General features: G+C 39.0%; 1 protein-coding gene across 1 annotated transcript in view; it reads right to left on the bottom strand.

Moving 5' to 3' along the window:
• Positions 1-7520: 7520 nt before the first annotated feature.
• Positions 7521-23163, bottom strand: part of ENPEP (glutamyl aminopeptidase) — a 76193-nt gene continuing 60550 nt past the window's right edge. The window contains exons 14-20 of the mRNA XM_036495117.2: positions 22512-22662; positions 21153-21226; positions 20936-21040; positions 20678-20848; positions 17104-17244; positions 9213-9291; positions 7521-8368 (exon numbers count right to left, since the gene is read on the bottom strand). Of these exons, the coding sequence (XP_036351010.2) occupies positions 8216-8368; positions 9213-9291; positions 17104-17244; positions 20678-20848; positions 20936-21040; positions 21153-21226; positions 22512-22662 (874 nt within the window). The 3' untranslated portion in view covers positions 7521-8215. The remainder of the gene's footprint in view (positions 8369-9212; positions 9292-17103; positions 17245-20677; positions 20849-20935; positions 21041-21152; positions 21227-22511; positions 22663-23163) is intronic.

Raw genomic sequence — 23163 nt, 5'->3', positions numbered from 1 at the left:
AATTGTATCTTTAAATAATCTTTAAATAATGCAATCTAAATTGCCATTAGGATATAAGCATTTTATTTTATATTTGTCAGATGTTAATATGTAAGGACTTTCTAGTGGAGGACCAGCTCAACATATTGATTGCTGGAGTCAGTCAACATTCTCCTTACCTGTCTGTCTCACACTACCTGTTATGGTTGGATAATAGTTTGGATGTCTCTCAAACGTCCATTTGTTGAAAACTTGGTCTTTACGCTCTTATGTTAAATCTTTATAGGTTAATATTAGCAGCTAAAGGATTAAAGATGGAGACTGATACAATTATGCCATTTAAAAGATGGGTCTGGTGGGAGATGTTTAGGTCACTAGGGTTTTGGTCTCAGAAGGCAGTATTCATGAGAAACTGGGTTCATTTCAGCCATTCTTCCTCTGCTTCCTGGCTTGCTATGCAAGCTTCTGTGTATACAGTTCCACCATCCACCACCTTCAATAGACCCAGACAAATAGAACCATCTAAGACTGTGGACTTTCAAAACCAGGAATGAAAAGAAGAGTTTTCCACTGTAAGACTGTCAAGTATTTTAATTATGATAACCAAAAGCAGACTAATTGCTATCTCACTACCACCCTAACTCAATTTCTTTCCCAATTTTTTCTCATTGTCATCTAGATATGTTAAGTAATCTAGGATAATCATTACCTAGAATAGAGTTTATTACACAACAGAAACTTCATCAATTTGGTAATTTGGATGAATGAATTAATGAGTACTTTATTCAGATATAATTATTAGTTTTTTAAAAGATTTATTTATTTGAAATACAAAGAGGCAGATACACACACATACACAATACGCAGAGAGAGACAGAGAGTGAGAAGGAGAAAAAATTAAATGTCTTCCACCTGCTAAGTCATTCCCACAAAAGGATCAGGCTGAAGCCAGAAGCCAACAGTTTCATGTGGGCCTTTCATGTGGCCCTCCCATGTGGGTGACAGAAATCCAAGTACTTGACGCATCATGCACTGGTTTCCCACAGCACATTATCTGGAAGCCAAACCAGAAGGAGCATAGTAGCCAGTACTTGAACTGGATAACTCTGTTATGTGATGTTTTGGTTCCAAGTAGGAGCTTAGCCTGCCTCACCACAACACTGCTTCCTTGTTCTTTTTTTTTTCTTTCAAGATTTATTTCTTTTTATTGCAAAGTCAGATATACAGAGAGGAGGAGAGACAGAGAGGAAGATCTTCCACCCGATGATTCACTCCCAACGTGACCACAACAGCTGGTGCTGCACCGATCCGAAGCCAGGAGCCAGGAAGTTGCCCCAGGCCTCCCACGTGGGTACAGGGTCCCAAAGCTTTGGTTCATCCTCGACTGCTTTTCCAGGCCACAAGCAGGGAGCTGAATGGGAAGTGAAGCTGCTGGGACTAGAACCAGTGCCCATATGGGATCCCTGCAGATTCAAGGCAAGGACTTTAGCCTTTAGGCCACTGCTTCCTTTAATGGTAGATTTTATGTGTCAACTTGATTGGTCCATAGGGTTCCCAGATGAAACACTATTTCTGAGTTTGTCCATGATGGAATAAAGATATTTCCAGATGGAATTAACATTTTCATCAGTAGATTCAGAAAAAAAGATGATATTCTCTCATGTGACTGAGCACCACCCAATCCACTTAAGACTTCGATAGAATCAAAAAGTGGTAGAAGAAGAAATGTTTCATTCCTCCCCCCCCCCGTCTACCTGCCCACAGAAGATAGCTCATTTTTTCTTGCACTTGAGTTGGGATTCACAGCAGACAGATCTCCTTGAGCTGAATCACACCACCGACTCCCAGAGCATGAGCTTGTACAAGGCAGAGCGTAAGCTTTGTCAGTCTCCATGGTGTCACAAGCCAACTTCTGCAATAAGCATTCCTTTTATCTATTATGTATGTGTTGAGCGACCCTGATCAGAAAGATTGGCAATCTAAAAGGTATTGAATGTGAAAGTCTTTGAGTACTGATAATGAAGCCACAAGCAGAGATTTTCACACATGATCTTACAGGACCTTATGCAGCTGAAGTGTAGACACACTAAACTACTATCTGTAACATTACTTTTCAGGTTTTGAGTATAAAGTATTTATGAAACATAAATGAATTGTGGGTTTCTACTCGAGTCCCACCCCAAAACATCTCATGTATATGAAAATATTCCAAAATCTAAAAAATTATTTGAAATTCAAAGAACTTTTGGACAAGGGACATTTAGCTTGCATCTCCTTTTGTATAAAAATAAAGTAAATCTCCACTATATAATAGTATATAGTCTGGAGAACCCTGAGTAATGCACATATTCTCTTTATATTTTTTCACATTCTCTTTTTTTTCCTTCCTGCTTATGGGGGGAAATGGATACATGGGGAGAAGCAACACCCAGCCTCCCAACTGCCTCCATATCCTGGGATGGAGGACAGCCACTTGGTCCCAGGCATTGAGTGTAGGGTGAGCTCCAAGGGTCCTGCTCAAGAGGTTCTAATAGTTCGACAGTTCTAAATTACTGCTGATCTCACCACTCCAAGCATGATGAAATCTTTCCAGAATCCATTGGTTGTCAGTCTATCTTAGAGTCTCCGTTTGCCCTGATATTCATTGCCAGCACTTGGCTGGGGGTAGTTGTTCTGTCCTCTGTCTTCTGTTGTGGTACCAGGTGTCCTCTGTAGGTTTCAGTATACTGCCATATCCTCCATGTGCACCTGGATATGCTGTCCACTGCTCCATCTAAGCCACCGAGGAGGCCCAGCTCTGACACATGCACTCCATGGTCAGATCATGGAAACTTCACTTCTCTTCACGGTTGGGGTTCTGAGTCCAGCAATTCAGTTGGGGGAAACCCCACGATAACTCCATCTGAGGTGTTCCAAGTCCTGATTCTTGTTGGTGCTTACCAATACAGGGTCTGGCACAGTCTGTTACACTAATTAGCGTATGCACATGCTGATGGTTACAATTGCTGGGTCAGTTCTGCCTCCAGTCGTGTCTTTTAAGCAACCCAATGAGTGTTGGAGTCCAGCGCGATCCTGTCCACCACACACTTGGCCCTTATGCAAACCAGTAGGAGCTGTAGCCTAGTAAGAGCAACTCACAATAACCCCTAAGCCTGCCCCCTGTCTTGGTTCGTGTGCTTGCCAGTATGTACAACACACTGGTCCAGTTTGTCCCACATTATTTAACTCTAACATGTCAATAAGCACTGAAGACTAATTCAACCCAACCAGCACCGCTATCCCACCCACACACCTGCCGGCAGGTGCCACTCTCTATCCATGCCTGCCTCAGTCCTGGTTCTTATGCTTGCCAGTCAGGGTGGCAACCCAAGAGGGAGGTGCCTACTGTTTCCCTGATAGGCCCACTCCCACTCCTGAACCTGCACTTTCCAGGTGGTTCCACAGTTTAACTTGACAGAGTTTTCACCCTGTGCCAGCATCTGCTAGCTGAGGTTGCAGCAAAGCCCAACTAACCCACATTCACTCCAATTTGTGTATGCACCAGTAGGAACAGTCAACCCAGCCTGGCTTTCCCCTGATCCAGCTCACATGAGGTCAACAGGTGTTGCAGCCCTGCCCAGCCTAGTCTACCTCCATCCCAGCTCTCATGCTCCTCCAGTGAGAATGGCGGTCCAGCAGGTAGCCCCACTCAGTTCCCTTGCCAGGTTCACCCCCTCTGCCCCTGAGTCTCATGTGTGCTGGTTGAACACTATGGCCCAGTCTAACATGGCCTGCTTTTGCCATTTGAGTGCTATAGCCTGAGTGGGTCTGGCCCACCCCCAATTCCAGTTCATGCTGGTGGGGGCTATAGCCCATCAGGTCTTCAGTCCTGGCACTTATGCAAACTGGCTGGAATTGCAGCCTGACCCACACTCCATTCTTGTGCTCAGATTCACCAGCAGGTGATATGAACTGGCCCAGCCTAGTTTGCCCCCAACCTGAGCCAAATGTTTGCCGGTGGGTACCGTTACTTGGCTTGGTCCAGGCTGCTCCCTAGCATGGTTCTTGTACTCACCTCTAGGAAATGTGTCCTGACAGAGGAGCTTCCCAAGCTTACAAAACTCCTGTGTTTACTGTAGTTACTCTCCCTGCTGTGCTTGCAGGAAAGCCATAGGCAGTACATGAGTCCATGTGGCTGTGATCCAAGGAAACCTCAAGGATGCTGACATTTGAATGTCACATTATTTTCATGTCATGAATGATTACTCATTCTTTGTTTTTGTTTTTTTTCCCCCCACCATCCATGTAAAAGTGTAAAAAATTAGCTGGAGCTTGCAGGCACTGCAAAAACAGACTGCTAGAAAAGTTTGCTAACCTCTTCAACAGAGGGAAAGGAGGAATGAACAACTATGGCAAAACACCCCAGTAACTTCTTTGGTGTCTGCATCAGCAAGGCGAGGCTGGATTTCACCACAGTAATAAATGATCACAAATTCTCGATAGTTGACAATTACAAAGGTGTGCTTTTCATTCACAATACATGAGTACTACGCACTGGCTAAATTCTACACCCTGCTGGTTTCACCCTGGAATTCAGGCCAGGAGAACAGCCTCCCTCTGGAACATTGCTGGATCTAGTAGCAGAAGCAAAACAGAGAGCTTGGCACACCCGATCTTGGCTCTAGATATTTCTGCCTAAAATAGACACGCATTATTTTCTCTCATATGTCACAGCCAAAGCAAGTCGCATACTTATGCTGGGCATCAATGGGGAGGATAGTAGAATCTTCTAGGGAGAAGCGGTAACTGGGAACAGTAAAGTTGAACACATTGCCTTTTGTTACTTTAATTATTTTTTTGACAATTTGATACTAGATTTTCTACCACTGCTTGCAGTTACAATTCCAAGATGTACTTAAATAGCAATATTGCTATTGCTGAAGGACTTATACTGCTGTTCCTAATATGGGGGAAAATGGTTGAGGGGAAGCATGGGGAGGGAGGAAAAGTAGAAGGTGGAAGAATCATTATGCCTATACAACTGTAGCACAGAAAATAATAACAAAAATACAGTACAAAGTCTTACACTGAAAAAAGATTAATTAGCTCTGGGTCTAGGTTGACCTTATTCTTCAAATGAGTATCTTAACCAACCATTGAGAGATTTCGTATTAATAAGAGCAGCTAATGTTTACTGAGTGATTTTTATTCCCATACATTCATTCTCACCAGGTATTTCTGCATTTAATCCAAGCAACAACCACTACGGCAGTTGTTCCTTTTCTCCCCACTTCGTAGACAGGAAAGCTGAGTAATGGAGAGAATAAAACACTTAACTACCAAGAAGCAGAAATTCGAACTCAAATAAAGCTTCTGTTACTACTCTAGCGTAAAATATGGACACAGGCTCTGGGTGACAAACTGCTCATGTTCAACTCCTGACTGGTGTCAGATACTACTTTAATGCCTTGGACAAGGTTTGTAACTTACTCACCAATTTATTCTGTCCATAAAATATGAATAATAATGTTATATACTTCATGGGGCCTCTTTGGCCAGAGCAAGACCAGGTTGAAGTCAGGAACTGAGAGCTTTATCTGCTCCTTCTACGTGGGAGCAGGGGGCCAAGTACTTGGGCCATGCTCTGCTGCTTTCCCAGGCACATGAGCAGGGAGCTGGATCCAAAGTAGAACAGCCAGGACTCAAACCAATACTCATATGCAACACTGGTGCTAGGCAGCAGCTTTACCCACTATGCCACAGCATGGGCCCCTGCTGATCATTTACCATCATTATGATTGTTTTTAAGCCATTAAAATTGTTGGAAATCTTTCCTGACAATTCTAATCATTTCTCTTCTACTCGCTCTTCATTCCCAATCTTCTTTATGAATTATTGCTTAGATTTTTGTCTGAACCTGGATTTATCTGTTCTCGGAATACCACTTCACAAACCTGAAGGATAAGTAAAGAACACTATTGCCTTTCACCTGTCTGTACATCTCATCTTTTCTTCTCAAACCTTCCTGAATGGTTTTCCATTTCTGGGCTATGATTTAAACTCCCAGTTTATATTTAGTGAGTGCATAGCAATGACCTGGAACACAGCACTAGGTTGCCTAGGGGGACACAATAACAGCAGCCCTGCTTCTTGCTACATGACCTTGTTGAGTATATCCTCAAGTGAATTCTTTAAAATCTGGTGATTTTACTATGGTTTAATTTTGCAAACAATATACAGTATTAAATTTGTTTCCCTGTGAATACTGTGGCAATTGTATATACCCACCTTGTGGATATTGATATTTTAAAAACCATAAGTTGTTGGAGAAGACCCTGATATAAAGTGGACTGATGATGGAGACCATTCAGAATTTTTCACATGGGGTAAAATGAACCCCACAATTGGCTCTCAAGTTTCAGCTTAAAATGGAGTTAACAGAATTCAAAACGGAATGGGATGAGGCAAAGTGACTTATGAGCAACCTGGAATCTCTTTTATTTACTAACATCCCTCTTAAAAATGTTTTTCTTGAAAAAAATTGATTTCAGGAACCATAAGGACAAATCACCCCACTTTTTTATTTGTCCACTTGAAGTAACTCATTGCCTTCATAGGCTGTTTCTGATTGTGGTCAAAAGTTAGGAAGTTAAACCCCAGGAGGGAAGTGGGTTTTTCTTAATGATTCATGATGTCAACATGCTTGTGTTTCTGAAGTAACTGAAAGTAATAAAGTAATATGCTTTTGAATGTTTGGAAAGTTCTTCTTTTTTTTTTTTTTTTTTTGTCTCTGTTCCTCTTCCCCGCCCCCACCCTACATTTGAATTGCTAGGTTAGGTGTATAGACTACAAAAGTGACAACTAAGAAACAGTAGTAGGACAGTTTTACAGTTTCAGAACACATGGCTAGGATGCATCATTGCATAAATGAGATTTAAGCTAGGACATCAATTATTCCCAGGTGCTTTGATTCGCATCAAGTTAAATCTAAATTGTCTCTATTGTAATAACTTCAAATACAGACTGTCTTTCTAGCAAAGATAGACTGAAACACAGCAATTTGCCATCTTTTCTACATTTTTTGAGTCACATTATAGATGAGTCAGGCATCAAGCCCTATATGAAACATATTCTTACCAGAAACTTCTACAGAAGTGATTTTTTTTTTTAATCACACCATGCTTATAATTTGTGCTCTTCTGTATGGATGAGGACCTAAAGGTTTATGTATGAAATACACCTGTGAGGACAGCCTCACATATGCAGAGTCACGCTGGAAGAATCCACCAGTTCCTCTACTTTCACACTTAGTTTGCTAGGTGAGATCTAAGCTGTTTTAATCCCATTTAGCTTTCTGTAGCAACCCACTTTCTTTCCTGAACAGTTTGCCCTTCCTCTCCAAAATCCACAGAGCCAAGTTAAGCACCATGTTCCTTCTGATTTCAGAGTGTATTCAGAGGAGCTTTCTAAGGAATAAGCAAATGACAGAGGACCAAGCATGAAAAAGCTCAGGTTCTGCCATCATATTTGCAACATGCAAAGTTATTTGAAGAGCACCACAGTCATTTTTATTCAAGAGTAAAGTGACACTGGGTAACAGTATTTTTAAAAGATAATCATTTAGATTTATTAAAAAAAGAAGAAGAAAGAGAAGTTCCTCTGTTGGTTTTAGCAGAGTAAAGGCAACAGTCAGCCATTTCTTCAGCTAATTCATACAATCAAGTTAAATTTAAGCCCAGCTTACTTTGGTAGGATTTAAAGTAGTAAGACATATGTGAATAAAATGATATTAGGCCCGTGTAATTCTGAATGATAAAATAAAGATTAAGATGGTAATATTGGTCCCTCAAGTACTGGTATTTAAGCTTTAAAAAACCAATCAAACAAGAAGATTAAGTGGTGTTTCTTTGGTACTAGAAATGCGAAGCTAAGACCAAATTGTTCTTCTTTCACAGATTTAAGATATAAAGAATATTTTAAAGACATTAAAATGACTATTAAATTCTCATCAGTTTGCAAAGAGTTTCCCGTGAAGTACACTTAGGAAAAAAATCCCTGAGTATATTAATACTCCATTAATATCTTCCTTCTTAAAAAAGAGGGATAATTTGAAAGCTTTGCAAGACACATAAATACAGTACTTAGGAAAGCAGTGTCTGCATATAAGGCTTCCTCCATATTGCCTTCCCATTAGGTCATCAAAAGCTTGACAAGAGAGTCAGCAGATTCACACAAGTAAGATATGCATTTGAACACATTATTCATCCGTAGAGACCTCAGAAAACCACTGTTCGATGGTGTCTCTATTGAGTCTGACCCACTCAATATTGTTTTTCACTGTTTCCAGCACTTGCTGCCTTGGTGTTTCTCCTGCTCCTGCTTCAGGGTATTTTGCAAAAAAACTCTCCATCTAGAAAAGAATAGGAAATAATCAAGAAAGTCACTCCAAATCCAATTATTCCTCAACAAATTCACGTATAAGCTGGCATTCTTATCTTTTCATCTAGAAAGGCAGTATTTGTGTACTCCCATGGAGTCACTCCTGGCACAGCATTCAGACAGAGTCCACTTTTCAGAGCAGCACCAGTGTCCTTGCTTTTGTTTTCCTGGCAACATCCAGCTCCAAGAGGCTAGCGTGCATTGGGAAGCAAGGCAGAGTGCCAGAGGCCAGCATCCCCGTTTCTGTTCCTGCTGCTTTCCTTACTTTCTGTAACCTCCCCTGAGCTGTTCCCTGGAAAAAGTGGCAGGGTGGCAATGGTTTGACCATTCTTTCACTCCAACAATATCCTTATTTGCTTAAGAAATGGTTTTGTTTTTAACATATAGGATCATAAACTCCCAGTATCCCAACACTTAGGTCCAGAAACTTCACACTGTATCCAATATTAATGCAGATTTTCCCTTCTGGGAAATTGAGAGATTTGAAACTACTTTTGAAATTCTCAAACAACTCATTCTGAATGGACTACAGCCTTGACTAGCTTATTCCAGAACTACGTATTCTGGGAAAGGGAAACACACATGTTGGAGCTTTGATGAACTGAACAGTCTCTACACTTTAACTTTTAAGCTTTGCCTCATGATCAACTAAATTTATTTTTTCAGTCCAGAAAAAAGAGGTATCTACTTTATTAGATACAGTAATTACTCCTTTATTATTGTCGCCTGTGATGTGAATGGAGGATATCCTGTTTCTGTTTGAGAGAAAGCTCAACCGTGTTTCTGCATAGACAAGTGTAAAGGCCTCTGCATACCTCCCAGAGTCGCAGCTCAGTGTTGAACGGCTCTGCTATGGTGACGATCCTGCCAAGGTATCTGTCATTGATTGTGAATCTGAAGAGAAATTGAGAGGAGCAAAAGGGAATGTAAGTGCCTAGAGCCTCATTTTTAATTTTTTTAGATACAGATACTTGTTTCATGAATATGCATGTGTTTCAAGGTTAATTTTCAGAGTAACTAAAAACAGAAAATGCACACACAGTTAAACTAATTCCATTTAAATTCTCAAGACAGTCTGCAGTTCTTTTTCTTTTCCTTTTTTTAAGACTTATTTATTTGAAGTGCAGAGCCACAGAGTGGGGACACATACACACACACACACATATACATCTTATATTGGTTCATTCCCCAATGACCATAACATTGGGACTAGGCCAGGCCAAAGCTAGGATTCCCAAACTCTGTTAGCATCTCCCACAAGAGAGGCAGGGGCCCAAGCACTTGGAGCTATGTCTGCTGCTTTTCCAGATGTATTAGAAGGATGTTGGATCAGAAGTGGAGGAACAACATTGCACAGAGGAAAGACAGAAAGGTTTCTCATCCATTGGTTCACTCCCCAGATAGCTTCAAAGCCAGGAGCCAGGAGGCTCTTCTGGGTCTCTCACATGAGTGACAAGTGCTCAAGCACATGAGTCATCCTATGTTGCATTCCCAGGACATTAGCAAGGAGCTGGATCTGAAGTGGAGCAGTCAAGACTTGAACCCATACAGGATCCCAGCATTGCAGACTGCAGCTTAATCTACTACCCCACAATGTTAGTGTCATACAGCTTCATACTGAAAAGGAAACCTGCCATGAACAATACCAAAGGTAGGGTCAGCATTGTGGCACATGTGGACACAGCTTGTGTCCAGCCAGCCCACCTCCATTCCAGGTCTTCAGTTATGTCCTGGGAAAGCAGTGAAAGATAACCTAAGTGTCTGGGCCCTGCCATCCCTGTGGGAGACCAGGATAAAGCTCCCGGCCAGTGGCTTGGCCTGACCCTACACTGCCAGAGGGGTCATCCGGGAAAGTGAACCAGCAGATGAAAGATCTCTCACTGTCTCTCCTTCTCTCTCTGCAAATTTGCCTCTCAAATAAGAAGCAAACAAAAAGAATAAATCTTTTAAAAGTTTATATATGCGTTTGAGCATTTTTGCATCCAAGTAAAATTATCTTCTAATTTCACTTTTCACAGACTTTAAAAAAAAAAAAAAGATTTATTTTATTTTTATTGGAAAGTCAGATATCCTAGAGGAAAGACACAAAAGGATCTTCCATGCAATAATTCACTCTCCAAGAGGTCGCAATGGCCGCAACAGCTGAGCTGATCTGAAGCCAGGAACCAGGAGCATCCTTTGGGTCTGCACGCAGGGGCAGGGTCCCAAGGCTTTGGGCCATCCTCAACGTTTTTCCCAGGCCACAAGCAGGGCGCTGGATGGGAGCAGGGATCTCAGTGCATGCAAGGTGAGGACTTTAGTTGCTAGGCTACCACACTGGGCCCATTTTTCACAGACTTTTTGAAGTCTTCTCACATGATATTGAACAAACATGTATATTATATAAAAAGCATTACAAATTGGAAAGTGGGAGAAACATTCTGATGTGAAATGAACAAAGGAATGAACAAAGCAGTGAGAAAAAAGATAAAATGTCCTAATGATCAGCCATAATGATCCATGAACTAGACCCTATGACCTCTTTTTAAATTAATTAAATTTGTTCGATTAATTGACATAATTAATACATTTGCTTTTTTTCCTTTGAAAAAGAATGAGAAACAGTTTTCCCCAAAATCATGGCTTTGCCAGGATGAAATTAGAAGCCTAAAACTCCATTTGGGTCTACCATGTGGGCGGCAGGGGCTCAAGCACTTGGGCCGTTTGCTGCTTTTTTGCCCAGGAGCATCAAGAAGCAGCTGTAGCAGAAGTGGAGTAGTTAGGTCTCAAACTAGCACCTAAGTGGGCTGGAATGCCATGTTGCATGTGGTGGCTTAACCCACTGTGCCATCCTTTCAGCCCCTCTTTTACTCTTTGAATTTCCTGTTTTCACATGTTTTCACTCCCTTCTGACAGACATTCTGACTCTTAGCCTTCTCCCTCCCTCCCAAGAGGCTCTTGCTTCTACTTGACAGCAAAAAGTACATAATGACTCCTGTATCTTTTAGCTTACCAGTATAAACACACACCTGCCTTGCTCCTACCCCATGTCATTTGTTTTTACCGTCGTGCTTACCTCTTCATGTTCAGCATTGAATTAGCAGTCCAAGCCATCTCTCTTACTGGGACTATAACAACAGCTAACTGCATTTCCCAAATCCACCCCAGGCTTCCATACAAGTCTATCCTTCACTTTATCCCCTGAGAACCTCGTTTTTGAAGTAAAACCAATGATTTCACTTTCTTTCTTGAAACCATGCAGCAACTTATAAAGGTTTTAGAACAAAAGGCAAATCTTAAAATAACCCTGTAATTCTACTAATAAAGTTTGTGTTGTCAGGTAATTTTCATATTGTTGTTTTTACTTCCATTTTGTTTTCTGAGAAATAATAATGCTGTCATTTAAAAAAGGAAATTACACTGAGGCTGGCACTGTGGCAGGCTAAGCCTCTACCTGTAGTGCTAGCAGCCAATATGGTCACAATTGGTGCATCCCAGCTGCCCCACTTCTGATCCAGCTACTTTCAAATAGCCTGGGAAAGCAGCGGAGGATGGCGCAAGGCCCTGGGACCCTGCACCCACCTGGGAAAGCCCGAGGGAGCCCCGTCTCCCAGCTATGGGCCACCCAGTTCTGGTTGTAACGCCAATTGGTGAATTGAATCAGTGAATGAAAGATCTCCGTCTCTCCCTTTCTCTTGCTGTAACTCTGAATTTAAAGTAAAATGAATACATCTTTTTAAAAGGAAATTAAACTAAGTTGCTCTAACACAGCTTCAAAGAAAAGCCACTAATTATAAGTAAGATAATTTTTTCAGTGGGCTAGTATTTCTGTAACACTCGTCTGCTTTGTTCTCACAAAGACTGAAACTATAGAAATACATTTAGAACTACCAGGGAATACACTGCATGAAAATTGCAACCCCCTACACTCCTATTAAAAATGTGAGAACAAAATATGCTCGTCCCTGGATGCTAGTAGCTTTATCAGGTGCAGAGAAATAGAGTGGGAAAGACCTTCAGCCTAGCAGGGAAAACATGGGCACAAGCCCTGCATCTGATGTCAGAGTCTCTGCTTTCCACGCCCAGCTCCTTGAGAGTCTGCAATGATGGATCATGTCATTGGGTTTCCACTATTCATGTGGAAGCCCTGCATTGAGTTCCAGACTTCTAGTTTCAGCCCTAAACCAGCCTAAGCTGTTGCAGGCCTTTGGGGAGCAATTCAGCACATGAAAGCTCTGTTTGCCTGATTCTCAAATAAACAAATGTTAAAATGCAAAAGACAGAGAAATAACATTGTGTATTTACCACATCGATTATTTTTAAAACTAAAATATTGATTTAGTTGTATTTTAGTTTGAAAATTATATAAAATCTTCTTGGACTTTGTATGTTATGTTACCCAAAAGAAAGGATTTTGTTACACATAATGTTTAGAATTAGTTGCTTATTAAATTATTTTATTAAGTGGCATTTAAGTGACTTCAGTTCTTGCACTTATTTTTATCTCTAATCATAATCAAAATAAGACTATCACAGCAAACTATTGATTAATGGGTCCATTCAACCACATAGTTTCATCTATACTGAAAGAAACAAAAGCAAAGAATAATTTCCAAAATGACTTTGGGAACTTGTGCTCAAGTCTCAAGCTAGCAAGTACATTAATGCCTGTGCTCACCAGCTGTCATAAAAAGGACAGGAACAAAGCTTCATTAAATGCTAGCTTATTTATTTTAGAGTGGCAATAAATTTTCCAGAAATGGAACGGAAGACTACTCATCCTAAAATTTGGAAAAATGTGCAAGACTGGAAATATTTGGATGAGGCTAGCTCATTTCTGTTTCATTTGTCTTATCCAATTTTCATGAGAAAACTCTATTTATTCCTACCAACACAATTAATATTTGTTTTTTGTGCTAGACATGTGGTTATTATATAATTTTATGTTTGGGACCACTTGAATTAGTAACATATGAAAATTAGATCATTAGACAATGGATAAACATTAGACAACCTTGGCAAGGGTTTTCAGACTCATTCTGGAAACAGTTTATCAATTTATTCTTATTGAAAAAACTCAGTTAAATAAGTCTAATACATTTTTAAAGGCTGGATATTTATTACCTTTATGGCAAAATGACATCCATTTTTTTCTACTTTTTAATTTCTTAATGGAATAACACATTTTTTAAAATGAGAAATGCATTATTTGTAATAAATCACTTCAGAACTATTCAAATAGGCCTAAGAAGTATACTACTTAATAAATAATAAGGAAATGGCTATTTTATTATGAAATAAAGAATACTGTTACTTTCCTTTTCACAATAATTTAAAAATAAGCATTGCCTGACAAAGGATAATATTATTTATATATCTACAAGTTAAAAAGCTTAACAACAAAAAACCAGTCAACCAAGTTGAGAAATGGGCAAAGGACTTTGATATACAACTCTCAAAAGAATTCAAATGGGCAATGAATATATGCAAAAATAGTTGGGTCTGGCCTTACGGCTCAATGGCAAGCTCCAGAATCCCATGTGGGCACTTTCCATCCAGTTCTGTTTGTGGCCTGGGAAAGCAGTAGATGATGGCTCAGTACCTTGGGACTCTGCACCCACATGTGAGACCCAGAAGAAACTCTTGGCTGTTGGCTTTGGATTGACTCAGTTCCATGGCCATTTGGGGAATGAACCAGCAGATGCAAACTCTTTTTCTCTGTCTCTCCTTCTCTCTGTAAATCTGATTTGTCTTTCCAATAAACATGAATAAATCTTTTTAGAAATTGCTCAACACCACTAGGAAATAAAAATCACAATGGTTTCTCACCTCACTCTGTTAGAACAGTTAAAATCCAAAATACAGACAATAACAAATACCAGTAAGGATGTAAAGAAAAGAAACACACATTATTGGTGGAAATGTAAATTAGTGCAGCAATTGTGGAAAACAGTTTCGAGATTTCTCCGAAAACTAGAAATAGACTTGTCATATGATGCAGTAATCCCATTGTGGGGTAGATAACAAAAAGACTTAAACACAATGAATTTAAGAGATAACTGTACACCATGTTTATAACAGCACTATTCATGATAGCCAAAATTTGGGATTGATGGAGGTGGCCATCACAAAGAAAATGTGGTCTTTACACATGACAGAACAGAATTCAGCCATAAAAAGATACGAAATTTTATCATTTGTAGCAAAATGGACACAACTAAAGAATATTGTATTGAATAAAATAAGCTACACCCAAAAAGACAAATAACACATTTTCCTCCTTACTCGTGGGAATTAAACTTTTAAAAAAACAAACAAAAAAAAAAGAAAAGAAAAAAGGAAGAATGTTTGTGTGTATTCTGTGTATCCATATTGCTGCAATGCAGTTTTGTAAAACTTTGTTTTATACCTTTGTTGAACCAGTGATTAAGAATGCGATACTAGGGCTAGGCAGCGTGGCCTGGTGGCTAAGGTCCTCGCCTTGATCCCATATGGCCGCTGGTTCTAATCCCGGCAGCTCCACTTCCTCTCTATCTCTCCTCCTCTCAGTATATCTGACTTTGTAATAAAAATAAAAATAAATCTTTGAAAAAAAAAAAAAAAAGAATGCGATACTATTGCAGTTTTAATGATTTATAATTTATAATTTATAATTTAAAGCATATGAGTGAAATGCTAATTTTTCTATTTAATTATTATTTGTAACTGTTGTCTGTGTTCCCACTAAGCTAAGGTCTCTTTTGCTTTTTACTTGTTAAAATTCTTTTTTTTTTTTTATGGCCTCTCTGACCCTACCAAATAATTTTATTTGCACAAGCATCCTTTAATTTACAAAGCCTCAATCTACACACGAGTTGCAGATGCGCACTGCTCATGGATCTTGAATGGAACCTTTCATACTGACCCAGGTGAAACAAGTACCAAAATACTGTGCACACATGGCTCCTGGATTACCAACTTCGTTGTCTTAATTTTGATTTTTAATTAGAATGCGACAGATCCAATGTGCTTTGTAGGTACAATTATAGGAACACAATGACATTCCACTGCTCCTTTCATTACCCTCTCTTTCTTATCTTGCCCATCTGTTCTTCCTCTCACTTTTTTTTTGAACTTTTAAGATAACACATTTTGGATTTACACAATCGTACAAGGCTTAATACACCACCAATTTGAAATTTAATAACTAAATGCAAAAGACCTTAGATGAGTGGGAATATAGGCAATGACTATAATTGAATAGAAAATGGCTGTCTCACCCATTTACAGTAATCGTAAAATAATCACAGATTGCTTGTTAGACTTCTTATTCAGTGAAGTGGTAAATCTTTTTACTGGAGTGTAAAACTAAAATATATCATCTCAGAAGAAACAGAGAAAGGGAGGAAAGGGAATGGGAGAGAGTAGTGGAATGTCATTGTGTTTTCTTAGATTTGAATCTAAAAATCACATTGAATATGCTACATATTAAACAAAAATTAAAATAAGATCTTTTTCTAAAAAGCATTGTGCTTCCTCCATATACATTTATTGTGGCATATACCTGGTATCTCCTAAAAGGAAAAAATATTTTTTATTAAAACACACAGTGTATATCATTAGGCACTCATCTTTCAACATGTTTTGCAGATGCATTCATTCTGAAGCCAGCATTTCATTAAAATAATTATCAACAGAAATGAGTAATTCACACACACACACACACAGAGAGAGAGAGAGAGAGAGAGAGAGAGAGAGAGAGAGAGAGAGAGAGAAACACACCCACTGAATACCGTAGAGGACCAGACAGCACTAGCATAGACAAGGGAAAAAGTGAACACAAATAGACAAAAGCCAGGTGGAATATGTAGAGAGTTAGAGATATGACCTGGGTTTTAAAAAGAAATGCATTTATAGACACTGTAGCACTCTGGTGAATTGTAGGGTAAAAAAGAGAAAACAGAAGTTGCTGTTGCGGTTTCTTGTAAGGCAGCCCTAATCAAGGAGGGCCACTAGACTGACAGAAAGAATGGGAGGAGGTGGTGGGGGTGGTGCCCTGATGAGGGGCTTCAGATGGTAACAATCTTCTCATCAATGTTTACATGTCCATACACTACATTCTACTGTATACTATGTTAAGGAAATTCCGTTTTAATGGAGATTGGACACCAAATTCCAAAGATCCGAATCAAGAAGAGCAGCAGTTCTTCACATGGAACTGAAGAAATAAAAAATGTCTGTTTATTGATTTTTATCTCTTGTCCTTGCTATTTATCCACCTAAAAATTGCTGCTGTCTGTAAAACATGGCTCCCTTTTAAGAACTACTAGAAATTCTTGGAAGTTTAATTATCAGGACAGGGAAAATAAAAGTATTATTCACTTACTTCAGTAAGATTTAGGGCTCTACTTTGAACTCAGACCCAAGAATTCTCATTTAGATTTCACCAGATACTGAGGACTATCTTGCACTTAGCATTATGTATGGTACTAGCATACAATCAGTGCCAGTCAGTAATTTATCCAGACTTCAGAATCCTACAGGTTAGCTGAAAACAAACACTTCCAGAAAATAGACTGTACTTAAACGTAACTACTGCATTTCATTCCTGAAGGGGAAATAGCATGGTCCCTTACCTCTAATATTATGTCATTTCAATATTGTATGGATATCAGAGAAAGAGATAAAAGAAGGAACTCGTAGAGGTTATCAAACAAAGGAAAACAGGGCAGTATCTGGTCATCTCACCTGCTAACCAGATAGTCCCAGTTGAGTTGTATCCAATTCCAGGCCATACTCTTCCCATAGCTATTATAGGAGATATAGCGGATGACTGTAAACACATCCTGAGATCGAATGAAGTTTGGGTCCTTGAGCAAATCCAAATACCTAAGAGAAGTCAAACAGAAAAATAATTCGAAATGAACTGTCAATGGGCACCATTACCTATGATCACTATTACATAGTTTTCATTCTAGCAGCTCAGTTCTTAAACATCAATTACCAAAAGTTAATTAAATATGATATGCAATGGAATACAATTTAAAATTTTCTATATATTTAACCATTTTCTAAGAATAACCTGTGGGTTTTGAGGACTGGTGAAATGTAGGGTATAGGAACATTTAAAATTAAAATAGTAGAAACAGTAAAAACAGAATTTTAGTTATTTTAAAAATAATAGATTTTATTGCGTACAAGCCCTTTATTCACTTGCATATTATCCCACTGAATTTTCAAAAAGAACAATAGCGGGTGTAGCGAGCTAATCCTACACATGTAAGCACTGGTTCATGTCCCAGCTGCTCCATTTCCAATGTAACTTTCTGCTTATCACCTGGGAAAGCAACAGAGCATGGTTAAAGGCCTTGGCCTCTGGCACCTATGACACCCACTTGGAGGGGAACAGGGATAAGCTCCCGGCTCCTGGCTTTGGATCAGCTCAGCTCCAGCTATTGTGGTCATTCAGGAAATATTCCAGCAGATAAAAGACCTCTCTCTCTGTGTCTCACCCTCTGTCCTGGTGAGAATCTGCCTTTCATATAAAAATATATAAATCTTACCAAAAAAAAAAAAAAAGAGCTGGTAGGGTCTGGTGTGGTGACACATCAAGCTAATCCTCCACCTGCAAGTTCCAGCATCCCATATGGATGCCAGTTCATGTCCCTGCCGCTCCGCTTCTAATACAGCTCCCTGTTGATTACCTGGGAGAGCACCAGAAGATGGGATAAAGCCTTGGGCCCCTACAACCATTTAAGAGACCCAGAAGAAGCTCATGGTTGCTGATTTTGGATCAGCTCAGTTCTGGCATTGTAGGGATTTGGGAGTGAAGCAGTAGGTGCGAGATATCTGTCTTTCCCTGTCTCTGTCTCTTTGTAACTGAGTTTCAAGTAAAATAGCAGGAAGGAAGGAAGGAAGGAAGGAAGGAAGAAAGGAAGGAAGGAAGGAAGGAAGGAAGGAAGGAAGGAAGGAAGGAAGGAAGGAAGGAAGGAAGGAAGGAAAAGAAAGAGAAAGAAAAGAAAGAAAAGAAGGAAGGAAGAAACAGTAAATTTAAGAGTAGTGTTTATTGTCTGTATTAGAGCAGCTAAAACTTGCTTGCCTTTCTTTAGAGTGAAAGAAACAGCCTTCCAATGTAATGTATACAGTTAGATTACATAGCTTCAATTATGGCTTAATACAGATAAATCAAGATGAATTAAATGACCTAGTAGATAAATTTTATTAAATTTATGCCACAGATGTACCTACAGTTGCACATTCTAGCCCAAGACCTTATAAGCATATGTTGTATTACAAATATTTCTAAATATGACCAACACATACAAGGATACTTAAAAGTTTTGATGGAAAAGTATAATAAATGGTTATTTTTGCATGATACAAGAAAAATGTATATTATGTAAAAACTATACATATATTTCTAAATTGTTCTTGTACCAAAATGAACTCATAATTTAAATTCCAATTTCCAGGAGCACTTTGAAATAACCTTGTAATTTACTGATTATGAGAAGGGCATCTCAAATATGTATATCTACTGCAGATCAAGTAATGTATTTTCATATTTCTCAAGTCTTACTGCTCCATAACTTCCTACCCACTGGTTCAATTTATTAATATCTTTAGAGGAATACTGCAACAAAAGAATCACATGCAAATCGAACTATGAAATTGTTCTGAGAGCCATTTTTTGTCACAGAAAAAAGATATTTCTGTATTTATCAGACTGTCATTAATATATCAAGAGCCAGGCTGACATACTAACGTACTTGATCATAAAATATTACCTTGTGTGACACAGGAGAAAATACAAGTTTAGGAGAATTTCATCCACAAGAGAAATTAGAAAACATCACTCTCTCCAGTGCCAGAATAAAGACCTCTAGTTCAATATCTACCTTTCTACGCCCAGCGTGTCAGAGGGAGTGAGTACATCCTTTGCAAGGTGAAGTGAATACTTATGAGTACCACATGAAAACAGAGGACACTAAGGGATGCTCAGAATACCACATAGTCACAGATATTTCATGAACCAAAAAATGCCAGCCAGCACAGATATTTCATGAACATAAGCAGATGGCTTATGTTCATCTCTGCAGCTTTCATCTCTGCATGTCAGACAGTGCTCTAGTAGGGAAAATGTGACAAAGGAGAGTGAATGGACTTCAGTCTGGGCCCGTGACTGGTACAGACCTTAAGACAAATCAACATCAAAGTAACGGATCTCAGGGTTTTTCTTTCTTCCTCCTCCCTTGGAGCCCCCTCCTGTTACTAAGGCAGGAGTTTTCTTTTTCTTTCCTAAATAAATCATACTTTACAAACTTAAAAAAAATGTAATGGATCTCTGAAATTTTCTATGGGCTATCAAGATGATCAAGTTCTTGACAGCTTCTTTTATGGCAGAGAACACGAGAACTCACTATATAATATTTAGGTAAGATGCTATAGGTCTATTGTTAGCCATGCCAAGGACAAGCAAGCTACTTAGAGTTTACAATGTACATTCTTGCCTCAAGGATGTTTCTCAAGGATCAATCTCATATTTTATTCCATTTGTTCTATAATCAATACACCTATACTTACAAAGGATACCATAACTGTTGATACAAATAATTTAGATATTATAAACAAACAAAAAAGAAACAGGGTAGAAGCTAGCCAACTTAGGGCACATGTGTAGAGTGGGCAAAATCCTATTTGGGCCTTATTTCAGCAGCCTTTGTACCCTTCCAGCAGAACATGAATACGTACACGTGCATTGTGGCAGACACCCCTCAGCTATTGTCCTGGTCACTAGATAACCCTGATTCCACAGAAGGACTTGGACACTCATGACAGGCCTAAGCGGTCAGAGGAACTGAAAGCTCTAGTAGCTAGCAGTTGACCAAGCAGGCAGGGATCCAGAACTATCCGAGTTGACTTCATTCTGGATGATGAAGAAAAATGGAAATAATTGTTTTGAGGTTAAACAGCACTGTGAGGAGGAACACCTAGAGGATCCTGTCTCCTCTCCACTGAACATATTTGTGAGAGCACACAGTTATGCTTGCAGCCAACAGCGAGAACAGGGGGAGAGGAAGCAGGCTCATGGAGGACAGGATGGAGCCATGGCACACAACCAGGACTTTTTGTTTGTTTTGTTTTTCACCAAGATTGAATTTATTTGCTGTCTCATGGAATATTCCAGGAGAATCTGTTTATTACAGGAAAAGTGATTTTAGTGGATGTGGGGCAAAGACATCATACTTCACCTAAATTTTAAAGACAGTGAGATGTAAACTCACATTTCATTCACACAGGTGAGACAAAACCTGCACCTTACCTTGACAACAGAGTAATATTCCTCACTGAGGCTAAACCATAGAGCAGCTTTTCTTTTTCTTGGGCTAAGGGAGTTGTTTGGTATTGGTCAAGTGTGTAGTTCCATGAAGTCTCGTTGCCAGAGCTATACATCCCATAGCGATACACCAGAAGTCTGAGATTGACGGGGAGACTGGAAGAAGAAAGTGTTACAGAGACTTCAGCTACTCGTTCCTCAGTTAAACTTCTTGAAATGAGAACCGAATGAACAAGTAATCACCTTACTGCTGTACTGACCCACTGCTCAAATAACTGGGAAGCATTTCTCAAGGCTTCTTCATCTCCCATCCTGCACGCAAATCCTAACACAGAGGTACGCAGTAACCTTAGGGATGAAAAAAAAAAACATAAAGCCAAAGTCTTAAGCATTTTCCATGCTCTTAAAACACACAAACAATTGTCAAATGAATATTAGATTTAGAAAGGTGAGAAATTACTTGGTGAGATGGTTTCCGGTGTCATCCCATCCCAGATTATCAGCAATGGGCTTGATTAGAGCTCTGAAGTAGCGCTAAAATAAAATACCACATGCAATGAGTAGTTATCTGCAACGATCTCCCATTTATTATAATCTGAACTCTTTCACTGCAATCTTTTTTCCTATACATGGAAGGACTCTGGGCCTACTTTTAGGAAAGACAATCACGAGCCTTTTCCACATGATGATTTTGCTTCAATCGTGACCATACGGCACCATCTGACAGTACAAATAATGTTTTATGAAACTTCAGACAAGCTCCTTTTGATTTCACTTTCTTAAATAACAGGCAATAAATATTAGACATCTTGTACTCACAAATAGATGAAATAAACAAACTAACTGATATTTTGTATTTACAGGGCACTTTTGTACTATTTTATATTTATTACATCATTACCACAGACAGATAAATCCTGATGTTCCTACTATAAAAAGGAGATGAATAAAAACCACAAATATCACATTTTGTAATATTTAGCAAATGAAAGAGCTGCAAATTTGAATCTAAAACTTAATTGCAAGTGTCCTGCTGAAGTGCCACAGAAATCATAAAGCAAGAAAAAAAAGTTAGAATGATTATCTTTTCGTAAAATTCCAATGTGTTATGTCTCAGCATAAGGAATAAAAAATGCAATGTTATAGTCTGGTGAAAGATAGATTCACCCTAACCTTTAAAATGCGATCTAGTTACTGTTTATAGACTAAACTACTTTAAATTTTAATTAAAACACTACAGCTGTATTCCTTGACCCAGAGTGATGGCTCAATGGCTAAATCCTCACCTTGCGCAGGTTCATGCCCCCTTTGCTCATTTCCCATCCAGCTCCCTGCTCATGGCCTGGGAAAGCAACAGAGGACAGCCCGGTGCTTTGAGATACTGGACCCTCAAGGGAGACCCAGAAGAAGTTCATGGCTCCTAGCTTTGGATCAGCTCAGTTCCAGCCATTGTGGCCATTTGTGGAGTGAATCAATGGATGGAAGATCTTTCTCTTTGACTCCTTCTCTCTGTAAATCTGATCTGCCTTTCCAATAAAAATAAATAAATCTTCAAAACACTACTGTATTTCTTTTAGCACTAAAATATTACTTTAAGTGTTAACTGAACCACAAGTAATAATATATTTTAATATATATATATATATATACATATATATATGGCATCTGCTAACTGTGAATAATCATGTCATGGCAGTTTCTTTTGACTTCACTCAGCAGGTAGATAGTTTGTGTTGCCTAGGTATTCCTCCTCTCAGAAATCATCCTGATCTAATGACTAAATATTTAAATGCATAATATATCACAGCATTAACATCACCTCTATCTTTGGGTATACTTCAGTATCATCTTCAAACATGCTAATGATGTAGTCTACAGCTGCAATGGCTCTTTGCCACGGTATATACTCTGTTTCTGTTTTGAGATACTTGGTCAGGTTCAGAGCCGTGGTGTAATTCAGAAGTTGAGCTCTAAAAAAAGGGAAAAAGAAAATACAGTTAATAAAAAATCATAGACTTCAGATTTCATTCAACTGGAAGTGCTAATGTGGGAATAAGCATCTCATAATAATTAAGAAATTGCATTTGTTGTTGGGGTCCAATCACAAAGTTTTGTCCAAATTAGTTTATTAGCATGTTCTTATATTCACTAGTAATGAGAAAGACATATATTTGGGAATCATTATAGCCAGATTTCAGATAAAACAAAAACTTTTGCCACATAATACGCTAATACACTTTTGGTGGGAATGTAACCTGGTACAATCATTATGGAAGTAATGGAGATTCCTTAGAAACCTGAAAATAGATCTATCATATGATCCAGCTATCTTATTCCTGGGTATTTACCCAAATAAAACGAAATCAGCACATGAAACTGTTATCTGTACCACCATGTTTATTACTGCTTAATTTACAATAGCCAAAATGCAGAATCAACCCAGATGTTTCTCAACTGACGACAGGATAAAA

The sequence above is a fragment of the Ochotona princeps genome, chromosome 7, assembly GCF_030435755.1.
Source record: "Ochotona princeps isolate mOchPri1 chromosome 7, mOchPri1.hap1, whole genome shotgun sequence".
Taxonomy (NCBI): Eukaryota; Metazoa; Chordata; class Mammalia; order Lagomorpha; family Ochotonidae; genus Ochotona; species Ochotona princeps.
The sequence above is the reverse complement of the archived record's forward strand: the minus strand, read 5'-3'. Positions and strand labels throughout refer to the sequence as shown.